The 15,357-nt window shown below is 36.8% G+C and overlaps 1 protein-coding gene across 26 annotated transcripts in view; it reads left to right on the forward strand.

The window, feature by feature from the left end:
* The window catches only part of TRAK2 (trafficking kinesin protein 2), a 42,053-nt gene that overhangs the window by 21,688 nt on the left and 5,008 nt on the right, over positions 1 to 15,357 (forward strand). For 16 of the 26 annotated variants that reach the window (XM_080599644.1, XM_080599636.1, XM_080599645.1 and 13 more), the window contains 14 exons: positions 28 to 219; positions 4,172 to 4,225; positions 4,767 to 4,837; positions 5,472 to 5,588; positions 5,796 to 6,005; positions 7,830 to 7,908; positions 9,003 to 9,133; positions 9,335 to 9,409; positions 10,622 to 10,759; positions 11,734 to 11,813; positions 12,475 to 12,675; positions 12,811 to 13,109; positions 13,449 to 13,727; positions 14,419 to 14,518. In XM_080599644.1, the coding sequence (XP_080455770.1) occupies positions 28 to 219; positions 4,172 to 4,225; positions 4,767 to 4,837; positions 5,472 to 5,588; positions 5,796 to 6,005; positions 7,830 to 7,908; positions 9,003 to 9,133; positions 9,335 to 9,409; positions 10,622 to 10,759; positions 11,734 to 11,813; positions 12,475 to 12,675; positions 12,811 to 13,109; positions 13,449 to 13,727; positions 14,419 to 14,518 (2,026 nt within the window). Of the gene's footprint in view, positions 1 to 7; positions 220 to 258; positions 2,600 to 4,171; positions 4,226 to 4,766; positions 4,838 to 5,471; positions 5,589 to 5,795; positions 6,006 to 7,829; positions 7,909 to 9,002; positions 9,134 to 9,334; positions 9,410 to 10,621; positions 10,760 to 11,733; positions 11,814 to 12,474; positions 12,676 to 12,810; positions 13,110 to 13,448; positions 13,728 to 14,418; positions 14,519 to 15,357 lie in introns of those variants that run through there. The other 10 variants (XM_080599635.1, XM_080599639.1, XM_080599640.1 and 7 more) reach the window with 5 other exon arrangements.

Raw genomic sequence — 15,357 nt, forward strand, 5'->3', positions numbered from 1 at the left:
CTGTTAGTGGCATTTACTCACTTTTAGATGTCTGCTCCACTGAGGACCTCCCTGAGGTAGAATTGGTGAGCATGCTAGAAGAACAGTTGCCAGATTACAAGTTACGAGTGGACTCTCTGTATCTGTATGAAAATCAAGACTGGATTCAGTCGAACTGCCATGGTCATCTTCCCAAAATCTCTTCTCCAGTTCACAATGAGGAGACTTTCCATTACATGAGTGAGTATACCTGGGCCTAAGAATTATTTTTTTTTTGGCATTGACATTTATTGAAGAGCAAAATGTAAATATAAACTGGTTAATGTTTAAGTGTAGTGTTCAAATCTGGACATTTTTGCAGAGGTGGAATGAAAAGCTGAGTACAGAGGAAGTGCTTGTAGTTCAGCTCTGCCATTCTAAGAGCTGAGCTAGCATGTCCCATGGCTGCCTAATCATTAGATTTCACTTAGAAATAAGAGTGGAAACATCTGATAGTGAAAAAGAGGAAGGAACCTAGAATTGTGCTAGATTAGTTGTGATACGAGAGGTATGGAGTATACAGCAGTTCTGTTTTTATGAACATTAACAATGCTATGGTTCTTTTGATGGTATTTGTTCTGATGTTGTGTGTCAATGTTGCTTTTGAAATGCTATTAATGGTTTCTTCTGGAGATACAAATTGTGTGAATGTCCTGTAGGTGGGCACTATGTGGATGTTGATCACTGTCTTCAGGTTCTGAAAATACTAAGTAACTTTTTGCTACCAGTCAGTTGTGATTACAGCAGTCCTTAAAGCTAGCAGATCATTAAGAAGAAAATGAACGGCATCGTATCATGTGAAGAAACCTTCTATACCGTTTGATTTTAAACATATATAAAGGTTGCCAGAAGAACTAAACAGTAATTTGCCTGAAATTTCAAGTGTTTTCATGTGAAAAGAGGGGAACGTTGTAAACAGTTTAGAGAAATGGCTACGTCCTGTTTCCTCCCTCTATTGGAAGGAACCACTTCGGAGAATTAACTTGGTATTTAGGTTCAACTTACTATTTCTCTGTAATCAATGCCTCTCTGACGTATGTGTCACCTCTGCACAGGGATTTTTTGTTGTTTGTATTTTCAGCCTCCACCCAGGGCGTATAGCAAATGATTAAGTAAAAGTAACATATTACCTTTTACACATGCAGCAATCCCTGATTTAAAGCAAGCTTGTTTTTGATTGAACTTTCATGCCTGAATTTTTTTTTTTAACTGTGGAAAGCATTTTGAAAGCCACTTAATGATTATTGCTTGGTCTGTTTCTGATAATAATACTGTAAACAAATAATTTTATATTGAGTGACCACTTTTATAGTTCAATTGAAGTGATTATGTGTAGTCAGTGGGGTGTGTACTTATCTCTAAGCTTTAATTAGAAAGAATTGGGTTCAAAGTCTGTCAGTGCTGATAGCAACTTTACATCAAATGTGTCTCTGGTCAGTGCCTGCATTTCCAGTGTAATGAAGCACATTGCTCCAAGAGAAGACACTTCAGTCAGCGTGAGCTTGCATTTTCAAGCAGTGAGAGGTGGCAGGGGTTTTAAGTCATGATTATTTGGCTGTCAAAATACTACAGAAACTGGTGTCTTCCTCTTTCACCCAGCAAGAAGTTCTTTGCAACTACAGGAATTTCTCCTGTGAAAATAGTGAACTGCTTGTGAGAGGTGTTGTTTTTTTTTTTAAACAGTTTTCTTAGTTTTCTTGATATTCTTAAAAATGCACTGTAACTATCATTGTAAATGTCTGTCCAGAAGTGAATCTTTAGAATGAGTCTGTCTTAGAATTTTAGGATAACATAGATGCTTCTATATGTGAGATTAAAATTTGGCTGCCCAACTTGGATGTGAAATACATCACGTTAATTTAAAAGATCACTGTTAGGTATAACTAACTCTGTCAACACTGTTGTAACTGTTGAGTCATATAAATTCAAGAGAAATATGCTTTTTTGTTTCCCCTAGAAATTGGCTAGACAAAGAGAAGGAATGTAACTGTTATCATCTGAGCCTAGTAACTTACAGGAGAATACTGGGAAGGTCCCGGACAGATAGAAATAAAAATCAGTATTTAGTTATAGTCACTGCTAAATAGCTTGTTAGCTGAAGTTTATATCTTTCTTAGTATTGACTGGAATTGGGAATAAATGTGACAATCATAGTTGTGAAGCATAACTTGGGAGTTTTATGCATCTCTCTCTCCCTCTATATACAAATGGAAATTTTTTGCAACTTTTGCTGAAAAGAATGGTGAACTTATCATTTGACTCAATTTGTATTTGACATCTAGGGGGAAAATAGCAATGCAATACTTGCTGCACTTGCTCCTCCTCTTTTTATAGCTGCTGCTGCCTATTAGAAGGTGGATCTAATTAGCGATCCACTTAGTGTGAGTTCCTACTGGTACTCACCTAGTCTTCTGTGAGGTGGAAAAATATTTTCTCCTTCAACTTTGGTAGAATAAGAAACCTCAAATTACAAAACATCTGTCTTTAGAACTACTTTGTATATGTGAATAAAGGAACATGGCACAACATAACAAGAATATTAACCAAAATGAAGAGTTGCTTGCAGCCTTCCCATGGCGAGGTGAGTAAGCAGAAATTGCACGTGTTCACAGTAGAGAGTTATAACAACTATGTATAATTTTTTTCTGTAGTGTAAGAAAGTAACAAAAGTTGTATGGAGCTAAGTTTCAAAGCTGTTCTGAGATTTCATTTACCAGAGCAGATATACTTGTTTGTGTTTTTAGGAACCTACCTATCAGAGTAACCATGTATGTAACTAACATAGATCTTTATTAAACTGACTTAGCACTGGATAGAAACTTCTACTTGAAATCATCTGGTGGGAATACTTACCACAGGAGAGCTGGCTATAATATTCTGCCTGCTAAGGGCTGGAGGTTATTGGGCAGTGAATTTTCAAAATATTAGTAAGATGAGTGCCCTCTCGGCAAACGATGTCAAAGTGGCACAGTATAACTGACCTCCAAAATGCAAATACAAGTACTTTAAATTTTGTAAGGATGGTTTTCTATTTTTGTACCACTTGGAAATAGAGTTAGCAAATGGCAGTGCTTTAAATTCAACACTCCTTAATAGCATGTGTTTGATTTTTATGCCTACTAATCTACTTGGTAAAAAGTATTTGATTTGTTAGTTTCATTTTTCTTCCCTGTTAAACTGCTTGAGGTTTACTGAACTGTTTCTCTTTCTTCTGTATTGTTCTTTCTTTTCTCCTGTCTTTCAAGACTATATAAGTTTTCTTCTATACTAAAATGCAACTTATTTTTGTTCCTAACGTATAGCCTCAGTGTTATGTTATGCAAGGTTATCTGTGGGCATTACCTACATAAAGGATATACATAGCTTACATAACACGCGTATATAAAGTTAGTGTGCACTTCAGCTTAGCACTTCTCTATCTCATAACCACATCAGCAGCCCTCAATAAGAACAAAGACAAAAAAACAACAACAAACAGAACCAATACTACTATGTACTCAGAGCATGAATCAAGTCTCAACAAGGCAGAAAAATCTCAGAAATAGATTTAGACCAAATCCCATTATAATCTCATAATAATTTTACAATGCAGAGATGATAGAATTAGTTTCAAAACAGGTTAACTTATGTCTTCAATTGAAGTAGATACTTTCATATTTATTCAACTTATCTTGCTGCCTTCTTTGCTTTCATGGTCCTGAGTCCCTAAAGCAAAAATAGCAAATTTAAGGCCACACAGAAATAAAGGGAGAAAACAATTATTTTCTACTTGCTGTCAGCAAGCAATGTTTTGCCATGTCTTGGGAAGCAAGGCCTCAATACACATAGTGGTTGCTCAGGAAGACAGATGACAAGAGTCATAACAAGAGTCCCCCCCCTTCTCTTTCCTCTGGCTCAGCTTTTATTGCTGAGCATGCTGTCATATGGTATGGAAAATCCCTTTAGTTTGTTTAGGTCACTGGGGGGGGGTGTGTGTTAAGACAGTCTTGCTGTCAGTGCTGTTCTAGCTACAAGTGCAGAGCACCACACTATATGGGCTGCTATGGGGAAAGTTAACTCCATCCCAGCCAGACCCAGTTGACTATTTCCTTGAATTTTAATTTTTTCTCCTTTTTATTCTTTCTTCCCCGTCTTTCCTTTTCTGGTACTGTAGCTCTTATTGAACTTCCTCCCTCCTCCTTTGCTGGATCTCACAAATTTGGACAAGGTAATTCAGATTTCTTCTTTACTAGCATATTCTGTTTCTCAGGACAGTGTTTTTATATTGTAGCTCCAAGTTTTGTTCAGAGTTGTGACAAATTCTTTTTGCTCTTCATTTCTTCTTGACTTAGTCCTGTTTTTGAAATACTACTTGTTCTCAATAAAGTCTGCAGGTGTTTTCAGCTATATATGGATATACATTACTTCTCTCTCTCCCCAGCAGGCTGGATGATTTAATAGCTTATCTGTATTCAAAAAGTTGATCTAAAGAGATTCTTCTCCTTTTTCTAAATTTGAAGGATGTGCAAGCACCTCAACTTCTTTCTGCTAAAAGCTGTAAATGCTCAATAGTTTGGATCAATCTCTTAAATGAACATCGTTTCATACTTCTGAAGTTAAGATGCATTTTGATAACCTCTGCTAGTTTCCACAACTAGTTGCTGTATTTGAGCATGTATAAACAATGTCCTCTGTGTTTTAGTTCTCTCCCTTCCAAGCAGTCTTCTTGTACTTAAGCAACTTCAGTAAGTATGCTTTTTTCTTCTCAGTTTTAGGCACAGATAATGTGGAGCAGAAAACCTACAGTGACACTGACGTGGTCAAACATCTGCTAGCTGAGGTATGCTCATCTCTGTAATATAATTGTGTTAATACATATGAGGACATGTATTTGAGGAAATTATTCAGCTCCTGGAATTTTTGCTTCAGTTATCTTCAGGAGCTGCTTATCAAACATATGGCTTCACAAGAAGCTGTCCAGTCATTTGCACCACCTCAGAAACAAAATTTAGCAATACTATGGATACCTCATAGGAGCTAGCATGTAATGAGAAAGAAAGAGATTTCTTCTGCTTTCCCAGTGCCACTTGGCTTTTACCTTCTCATCACTATTCCAATTAAGCAGTCTGTTTCTGGAGAATCTGTCACTTGAAAGACAACAGGCCTAAGTGTACACGACTTCTTGGAATGACACAATAGAGCCCATATAACTTCACCAGTGCTGTACCCAGGTTAGGTGCCCTCCCCCTGTTACTGACAATGACTGTGGAAGAGAAGCATAGTGATGGATGTGTTTTGGATCCAAAGGATGAAACATTAATTATTGTTTTATCAATGTTGCAGAAGCAATCCATTTGAGAGTGAGTAGGGATCTCAGAGTGCTGTGTTAAACAGTAGCTATGAAAATCTAAAATTACTCTGTATTTAAACTTTATCTGATTAAAAGTAGACACTTGTACACTTTTTATGAGCAGAAGGACCGGGACCTGGAACTGGCAGCTCGAATTGGACAAGCCCTGCTTAAGCGAAACCAGCTGTTGACAGAACAGAATGAAGCACTAGAAGAACAGTTAGGACAAACTCTAGATCAAGTGAGTGAATATTTTTTTCATTTTTTTTCCATCTCTTTATGATGATGAGAAGAGAATTAATAAAAACATATTATTTCATTGTGAAAACAGTTGATTTCTGCTTTCAAACTACGTAAGTATACTTAGAAAACATTCTCCTAATTACCATAGTTCAGTCAGCTTTCATGGTCCAAGAACTGACAAGCTGGTGATCTTCTTTTGTGCTAGGTTAACCAGCTGCAGCATGAACTATCAAAGAAGGATGACCTACTTCGTATTGTTTCAATTGCTTCTGAGGAAAGTGAAACAGATTCCAGCTGTTCTACACCACTTCGTTTCAATGAGTCTTTCAGTGTATCACAAGGTCTTTTGCAGCTGGATATCTTGCAAGATAAACTCAGGGAGCTGGAAGAGGAGAACCTTGCTCTCCGATCGAAGGTATAGCTGACTTACAGTGTGTACCTTATCTACTGGATATGAGATAAATTGGGATTGTTAAAAAAAATGCAGCATCTAGGCTTCTCTCAGAATATATAACTATTTTGTTTCACTGTATGCAAATCATATCCAAACACTTTTCCTCCACGTCCTTCCGTTTCCTTTACTACTATTCATTATTTTCTGAGTCCTCTGGTACTCCTTTCTCAATACCTTTGTGGTATATGATGAAATAGGGGAACCTATGTGAGCACCCAGCAAAAGTAGTTGGACCCATCAGGTCCTCAAGTTTGTGCGACCAGTTCTGGTGTAAACCTGACTGCAATTAGTAGCAGTCTTTTGTGAATTCAAACTTTGAGTTGACAGTACATCTTTGTCAATGTATATTCAGTCTTAAGGATTAATAAGCTTTCATTCAAATCCTCTTAGAGACTCAGTAAGTTCTGACTATGTTATTAGTTTCCATATTTTAATTGGTCTCTTTCATGTATAAAACATTAATATAGGTAAGTGTTCCTTTACAAGCATAGGGACTAAATGGCTAGACAAAACAAATGGCTATAGAACTCATGAAACCAATGGTCACAAGATTTGAAATCTGCAGATGCACAATGTCTCTTGTTTGGAGGTGGAAAGTGGAAAATTTGTAAAACAGGAAATCGGTCAAGTGTGTGTTTGTTTGTTTTCTCCTTTTAAGAAAGTTTGGGTGTCCTTTGTAAGAAAGCTGGGTGATTTGTTTGTTTGTTGTTTTTTGAGCTTGTTACAACAATACAGTGAGAACTAGAATTCTTTAATGTGAAAAGATACACTCTTCTCCTTGATTTGTCTCCAAAATATTCAGAATGAGATGCACATATTCCCTAAAACTCTTAGGAGCAAATGGATAGTTCAGTAGTGCTGAATAGAAAAGAAAGAGGGAAAGGTCAGATTTATTTTATTATGCTCCTAACCCCATATATGATTACAGAACTTTATGGACCAGGGGTGAATTCAATCTATCTTAGTGGGGGAAAGAATGGAATTAAAAAGAGACTGCTATCATTCTGTGATATAACATAACCTTCACTGACTTGAAGTAGCCTCAATCATATTGAGCCTGTATTTGCACGTTTTTATTTTTGTGTAACAGCTTTATATAAAGAAGTGTGTTTATCTACACTTGTGTAGCTGTACTTCTGCTTGTTTGGACAATCTTTAAACACCATTACTAAGTACTAGGGTGAGTCAAATGCAGTCCTGTGAACTTGCATGCTTATGTGTGCAAAGTTTAATATCAGGAATCATCCTGACAGTCCAAATGGAGATGGGAATTTACTATGATCGATGTTGTTTAGACCTGTTGTGATGCAGTCTCTGGCCCAGAAAATTTCCGGTCTAAGTAAAACAGTTGAGGAATAAGGGGAAAAGCTGTTCTATTGAGAGCTTTTCAGCACTGTCATGGAGTTGGCTAAAAATTTAGTTTTCAAAGTTTCATTGCCTTAAGAAGCTCAAAAGCAAATTCAGTTGTTTACTTCTGATTACTGTGTTGGTTTACATTTCCATACCAAATTACATATTTCTGCAATATTTTTTATTTTAGTAGAGGCATGAGAGAGATCAGGTTTTGCTCATGTGTCTGTGGGTGGATGTCTGTTATTCAAAAGTCATACAATTCAGGGAAACAGACTATGGTGGAAAAAAATGGTTAGTAAGGACAGAGAGATGCATAGAAATCAGAGAGAGAGGAGAAATTCTTCCGTTGTAACAATATCCAAAATAAAAACATGTAACATTAATATATGTATGGATAAACTGAAATTGGAAAACCAATAATTTTTTTTGAAGGCTTGCCATCTGAAGACAGAAACCATTACGTATGAAGAGAAGGAACAGCAGCTAGTCAGTGACTGTGTCAAAGAGCTCCGTGAGTATCCAAGCTGTTTCTCACAAAAGCAAAATAGTATTTGAACATCTAGTGCCTAAACCTTCTCTTAGTTATCCCTGAAAAATGAGCTTCAGTAATTTCAGTCTTATAGTAAATCTATGAGGTACAAAAACCGCTATCAATGAAAGGGTATATTTAGCTAATTTACAGTATTTTAAAAAATAAATATTTAGCACTGTTAGAGAATCATTTTTCTAACTCAGTTGGTTAGCACTGATGGAAGATTTTTTCTTGTTTAGAAATAAATAAGATAGATACTTTGTTGCTTAAAGGTTATGCTTCTAAATATGTAGTCCCATCTTTATGCAAAATCGATCAGACTTTACTATGACTTTGCTATCCTTTCAGGTCAAGTGCACAAGAAACTCCAACTGTATAAAAATATTTCAGCTTTCTGAGGTGCTTTGTCACCTTAGTTCATGAGATGTTCAAAGGAAAAAAAAAAAAAAAACTGAAAACTCTATGCAGTGGGACTTTGGGGAATAGATAGTCACCAAAATCAAAAGCTAAGTAGGTGTATGTTATGTTGAGAAGGTATGACAAAATCTCTTTGGTTACAGAGAATGGTAGTTAATAACAAGATCAACTCAGAACCTGACTTCATCATATTCCAATAAGTCTGGCCCTGCTCATGAGGCCCTATGTCATTTAAAATAATTTATAGCAGCTTGCTTTGGATTATGTTATGGTCATTACACGTATCTGTGCTATGTATGTCAGGTTCTGCATACTCAACTCTTAATATATTACACCTGCATTTGAAGTTAACTCTCTTTCTCTTCCTACCTATCCCTTCTCTTTTTGATTTCCTTGTGCATATTCTAAGGCTCCTACTCATATGTACTCTGAATTAACTTCCTAAGAATATCAGCTATTTTGCAGATTGTTGTTGACTTTCTGGTTGATCTTTTCTGGTGTGTGTGGTTTCTTTTGTTTGTTTTTTTTTGGGGGGGGGGGGGTGAGCCTTTGTTTGTTTTGGGGAGGATATTTTTTGTTTCAGTTAGTTGGGGGGAGCGAGTTGTTTCCCTTTCTGTTTCCTTTTCCTTTCTTCTAAGTTGCTTTTAATTTTGTAGGGCAAACAAATGCTCAAATTTCCAGAATAACAGAGGAGTTGTCAGAGAAGAGTGAGGAGCTGGTTCGCTACCAGGAAGAGATCTCATCCCTTCTGTCTCAGATTGTTGATCTTCAGCATAAACTCAAAGAAGTAAGGGAGTGCTGATGGAGGGTGTGTGTGTATGTGCGTACCTTTCACGTACATATGTGCATGCTTATAGTGGATAAAAATTTACTTGCAGACCAGGGGTTATATCACAAGAAAGTGGCTGTTTCAGGAAAGTATGGCAGAGGATCGACTTCCTTAGGGGAATTGGCTAAGAAAATAATTAGCGCTTTTTTGTGCTTTCAGCATGTGATTGAAAAGGAAGAGCTGAAACTTCACTTACAAGCTTCCAAAGATGCTCAGAGACAACTGACAGCAGAGGTACTTAAGGCTTTTGTGGGTGGATGGGTAGATGGATGGATGGATGGTTGGGCGAGTAAAGAGAATACAAGAGGAAAAAAAACTAAATGACTATTGTGGTTTAACTTGTCAGGCAGCTAAGCACTGCATTTTGTTCAATCACTCCCATCACCACACTCCCCCAGTGGGATAGGGAAGAGAATTGGAGAAAAAAAAAAAAAAAGGGGTTAGAAAAACCTTGTAGATTGAGATAAAACTTGAGTAAGATAGAAAAGGAAGGAAAAATAATAATAATGATAAAAGAACATACAAGGCAAGTGACGGACAGTGCAATTGCTCACCACCAGTTGACCAATGTCCAGCCAGACCGCAAGCAGCAGCACACCCCTCCGCCAGCCAACACCCCACCATATTTATTGTTCATCACGATGCCATATGTTACGGAATACCCCATTGATAGTCTGGGTCAACTGTCTTTGTTCTGTCCCCTCCCAGCTCCTCAAGCACAGCCAGCCTCCTTGCTGGCTGGGCAGCACAACAAGCTGAAAAGTCTTTGACTTAGTGTAAGCACTGCTCTGCAACAACTGTAACATCAGGGTGTTATCAGTGTTATTCTCATCCTAAATAGAAAACACAGCACCATGCGAGCTACTAGGAAGAAAATTAACTTTATCCCAGCTGAAACCAGCATAAAAGCAGCAAGAACTTTTAATTATTTAAAACTTATGTTTTTTCATTGTGGTTGGAGTCAAATGATGGGGGAAAAGAATAACTATGTTTAGTTAAGTCTACACAAATATTTTTGTAGTTCACAGGAGTCTGAAAGGCATACAAGGTGTTCAGACTAGGTAAATTTTGTTGTTATTAGTAGTTATGAGAAACGGAGTGCTTTCATGTGAATATTGCTGCTTATATCAATACTGTAGCTCACTAGATCTTAAGGAAATTCTCTTTTGCTTCTTTTGCATCAATATTTGCGGAGTTTTTCAAGGTATTTTACTTTGAATTGTATACTCTTGAGTATATATGTGTCACAACTAAAATTGGTATGGGTGATATGCTGAGCATTGTCTATTACTGCTTCCAATTCCAGATGTTGGTGTGTGCTGTGCAATGGGAGAAATATTATAGTCCCATCTATATTGGTTTCTGTAGGAGTTACTCAGCTTTACTGTGTATTTTATTTGCTTCTGTTGAAGTTTAATGGTATCACATATACTTTTTTTCTTTCAGCTACATGAGCTGCAAGATCGGAACGCAGAGTGTCTAGGGATATTGCACGAATCACAAGAAGAAGTGAAGTTGCTGCGCAGCAGAGCCCGCTCTGTTGCTTGTCTCTGCCATCCCCAGTTACATGGAGCATTTCCTGTGGTAATAAATACTGCTAGCATGTTGTATACCTACTGGCACATATAGGGCCTGTAATAGCGTAGAACTGTAAGAGTAAAACAGCTGTTACAGGAGCTGCAGTGGAAGCGATTTTGTAATAGGCAAAGGAGCTGAGCTAACAGTTTTTCATTTCTTTAATGTGTACGCTTCTGATAATTTAATGTTTAGTAAACTAATCATTCATTTACCATTTTGTGATATTAAAATGTTTTTTCCTTTTTATATGACTTTTCTGTTAAGTACAGGAATTGGTATGATCAATAGCTAGTGCTCCATTATGCCAGTATATGTGTATTAAATTTTATAACTTGACAGCATTTCTTTAAGAAACAAACCTTTTTTTGAGAGAGAGTTCAAACTGTATTTTTCTTTCTTTATGTAGTTTATGATGTAATTTTATCTCCTCAGCTCCTTATCTTGTGAGATTAAATTTTAAGCATAATCAGAAATATATAACCTTAGGCTAATTGCTGAAGATAACTAAACCAATGGAAAAAAAAGCATTTATTTTCCTCTTCTTCTAAGTGTCAGGTATATTCTGAGTAGTGTACTCACAAATTTCTGGGCTGTGCTGGGACTTTGTCAGGCTTTCGTTGATCATTCTGCATATACAGAATCCTTCATGTATGTTTTTGACCTTGTAAGAAGTGCTCTTACAGTTGTAGCTTAACTTTAGAAATTAACTTTAGAAGTACCAAAAAAGAACAGATTTTTAAAATGAAAACTGAACCCAAACCAGTTATATTTAGGTGTAATTATGGTGTAAAAATTCTCCTGCTTGCCACCCCCTTCAAAGACTTACAGGTTTGTGTATTACACACAGCGTGAAACATAATAATGAGGGAAAAAAAAAAAAAGAAATTTTAGAGTATTTTAAAAAGATATTTTCTGCTAAAATTGTTAGGAAGAAGATTTCTATTAACATGTCAACTCTTCTGGTTCCCATTTTTCTCTAGGATTCCCTTGCAGCAGAAATTGAAGGGACAATGCGGAAGGAATTGAGTCAGGGTGATGAATCTCTTCTATCCAAGCAGAAGTATGTTTTTAGATCTCTGTGTGTCATTTCAATACTTTTTCATGTGCTTGTATTAAGTAAGGTGAAACTGATTTCTGGAAATCTATAAATGTGAATGTTCACTCTATGATAAATTTTCTACTTTTTTTTTGTAGTATTTGTAACTTCTTTGCAGTATTTGTAACTTTTCAACTTCAAAACCTGCTATTATTTGATTCCATTGAGGAAGTTGGGAATTTGCTAAAATGTTAATTCATTCTTCAGTTTCTGGGATTTTTGATGCAGATGCTCTGGTACGCAGCACTAGTTTTATTGCTTTTACTGCTTATATAAAAATCTCTGGCAAATGAAATTATAGCTGAAAGACTGCTAACAGTTTATAAAGCTGAAGACATTCCTGAAGACTTTACTTTTGAGCAAGAGTTAAATATAAGCTCCTGAAATTTATCAGGTGGTTATCAATAGACTGTTTTGTTCTTTCAGGTCAAAGTGAGTGGTAATTCAGATACTTATTAGAGCAGTACTCCCTAAAACATGGGTGTGTTAGGCAATCCTGTTCTTCTGGGCTTAAATCTTTTTAGTCCAGTGTCTGCCATCTTTTGCAAATCTGTTGCTCAAAACTTTGTTATCCTTTAAAAAGTGTTTCTGAAACTCATGTTTGTTTCCTTGATTTTTCCTGCAGGGGTCAACATAAACGAGTATTCAACACTGTCAAGGTTGCTAATGTCACTCGTGGACGCTCGTCTTCCTTTTCTGTCCCATTACCGATTCCTGGTTCTAATAGGTCAAGTGTTGTTATGACAGCAAAGCCTTTTCAGTCTGGCTTACATTCGGAGGGCCAAACACAGATGACCCAGAGGAGCAGCTCTGAGAAGAATTTGAAGTAGGAAACACAGTCTGTTGTCTTTCTAAACTAAGTGACTTAAAACTAAATCCACACTGGACCTCTGCCATGCAAAAGAGAGAAATATTTAATTTGGCAGTCTTAATATCTATTATTATTTCATGTTTCTCACAGGGGCACGCATAAGTGTGGCCAGCCAGGAACCCCTGGAGACAATGACTTAGTCACAGCTCTGCACAGGCTCTCCCTCCGTCATCAGAACTACCTGAGTGAGAAGCAGTTCTTTGAGGAGGAATGTGAGCGAAAAATGCATTTGCTGGCTGAGCAGAAAGAAGGGGCAAGTGGTAGTAATACACCAACAGAAAGCTGTTTTTCCTTGGGTACAAACTCAGAATTCACTGATTTCTCTGCCAGCTCTAGTAACCTCCGTGTCCTCCTACCAGAAAAATTGCAAATTGTCAAGCCCATCGAAGGTAAGAGGATGATCTTCCTTCTCCTAGAAAAAGATTTCACATTAATTTGCCAACTAAATTATTGTTGGTGTGTGTACAGGTAGATGTGATATGTAATAAGAGGAAGAAGTAGCATTTGCTGGCTATGTACCAGCTAGCTCACCAGAGTGTTGCTTTGTACTTGGCTTTCTTATAAAGGTGCTAAGTGTTAGGCTTTTTCTTGTGCTTGGCATTGCCATCCAAGCGCACTATGTGTATCAATGTCCGCACCAGTTGGCTGAAATTTTTATAACAAGCATTCTTGTAACTCAGTGTAATTTTAAGTAATGGCTCTCAGGAACTCTTCTTTTGACACACCAGGATCTCAGACCCTGTTTCACTGGCAGCAGCTTGCTCGACCCAACCTAGGCACCATTCTGGACCCAAGACCAGGTGTTGTTACAAAAGGTTTTACCCCTCTGACTGATGATGGTGTGTACCACATCTCTGACTTGGAGGAGGATGATGAGGAAGAAGGTGAAGGAGGTATAACATTTCAAGTGCAACCATCCTTTCCAGAGAAAAAGAAGTGTGCAGTGTCAAAGCAAGAGTCAGGGATTTTCCTGTCACCTATTACTTCAGTAGCAGTACCACTCACTGGTAAGAAGCATAGTTAGTAGTTTTTCCTCCTTTTGCATGCCAATTTCTGCTTGTTTTTTTTGCAAGGACTTCATCACTGTTTATTTGCTGAGTTGTCTGATTACAGTGTGGGATTTCAGACTGGAATTTCTTTTCAGGACTTTTTTTTTTTCAGGACGTTGTTAACATTTATTTTGGTTTAGGAATTTGCCTCCAAGAACTTAGTTTTATGCAGTTCCATACTACAGTAATTCAAAGTGCTAGCTCAAATACAATTTAATACAGGTGGTACAGTTGCTTCCAGTTCTCTTCATCTTCAGAGCATTTTGCAAGGTTAGAAGCCTGTGTCTGTGCAGAATGATCCTTGCTTTTAGGTTCAGGTTGGATGTTAGTGGTTCTTGTAGTGCTAGTTGGCTTCTGTTGTTATTAATGTTACTAACGTTTGAAGAGTGTAGTTTCAGCTCATCTTAAATTGGGAAAAAAAGCATAAAGCAAGTAACTAAATGGATTTTAAAATAAACTGATTGTAGTATCTTTTTCTCAATGGAAAATATTTGGCCTTGGGGTAATGATGTCTTTGTTGTGTTTGTTCTTTACTTCAAAACAAAAAACAACAACAACAAAAAGATTAGCAATGCTAATAGCATCATCTTAAACTTTGCTTTCATTAGTACTAATCAGTCTTACGGGATGTAAATTCTCTACATTGCAGCCTCAAATCCTGGAAAATGTCTATCTTCAACAAATTCCACATTTACCTTTACTACATGTAGAATCCTTCACCCATCTGATATCACCCAAGTTACTCCCAGGTATGATAACATCCTAAGAATTGCTGCGTGGGATTGAACAATTGTGTTCTGTCTTCTGATATATGAACAAGTTTTAAAAAATACCAAGACAGTTAGGCAGCACATAAAAAGTTACACATAAAAATGGTTGTATTTACAAAGGGGAAACTAGAAATTCTCCACAGTGAGAGTTAGAATAGGTTAAGGTAACTTAAAGGAAGCAAATTTATACTCTTAAAATAGCAAATTCCTTGTATCATATACCTGTTGTATTAAAACAAAAATAACAACAACAAAACCCTGACATAATATGTTTTATTCTGTCCTTTTTAAAAACTAAGTTATTGCTGGATGTCGATGTTCTATCTAATACACTGTAGTTGAGCACAGTTTATATTTCTGGTTGTGTAAAATTAAAAAAAAGTGACTATAGTATTAAGGTTTTCATGACAATTGGCTGAATACATTGTGGCTTGGCTGGTTGTGCTCTTTAAAGCAGAATACCAGTTTAAGTGGGTCAAGTGTCCAATTCAAATTGCAAATCCTGATTTAACTTGTTTGCATTTTTTAAGTTATTAATCTCCTCTATTAAGAGTCCCCTAAGTATGTCCAACGTCCAGTATCCATCAAGAAATGTCCTTTCAGAAAACATAATTATACTCAGTGTTTCAGGAAGCATCATCTTGAATTAATATAGAGCAGAAGAGATTGCAGCGTTTGTACATGGGAAATAAAGATTAGTATTTGTGTGATACACTACAGCTAGTATCATTCAACAGGGTCTTTCATCCAAATGTGCCACTTGTTAGAGTTTTATCATAGGTAGCTTTGGGTATTCAGGTTTCATTGTCTGGAAATTT

This window comes from Anser brachyrhynchus (genome assembly GCF_964034855.1).
Source record: "Anser brachyrhynchus genome assembly, chromosome: 7".
Taxonomy (NCBI): domain Eukaryota; kingdom Metazoa; phylum Chordata; class Aves; order Anseriformes; family Anatidae; genus Anser; species Anser brachyrhynchus.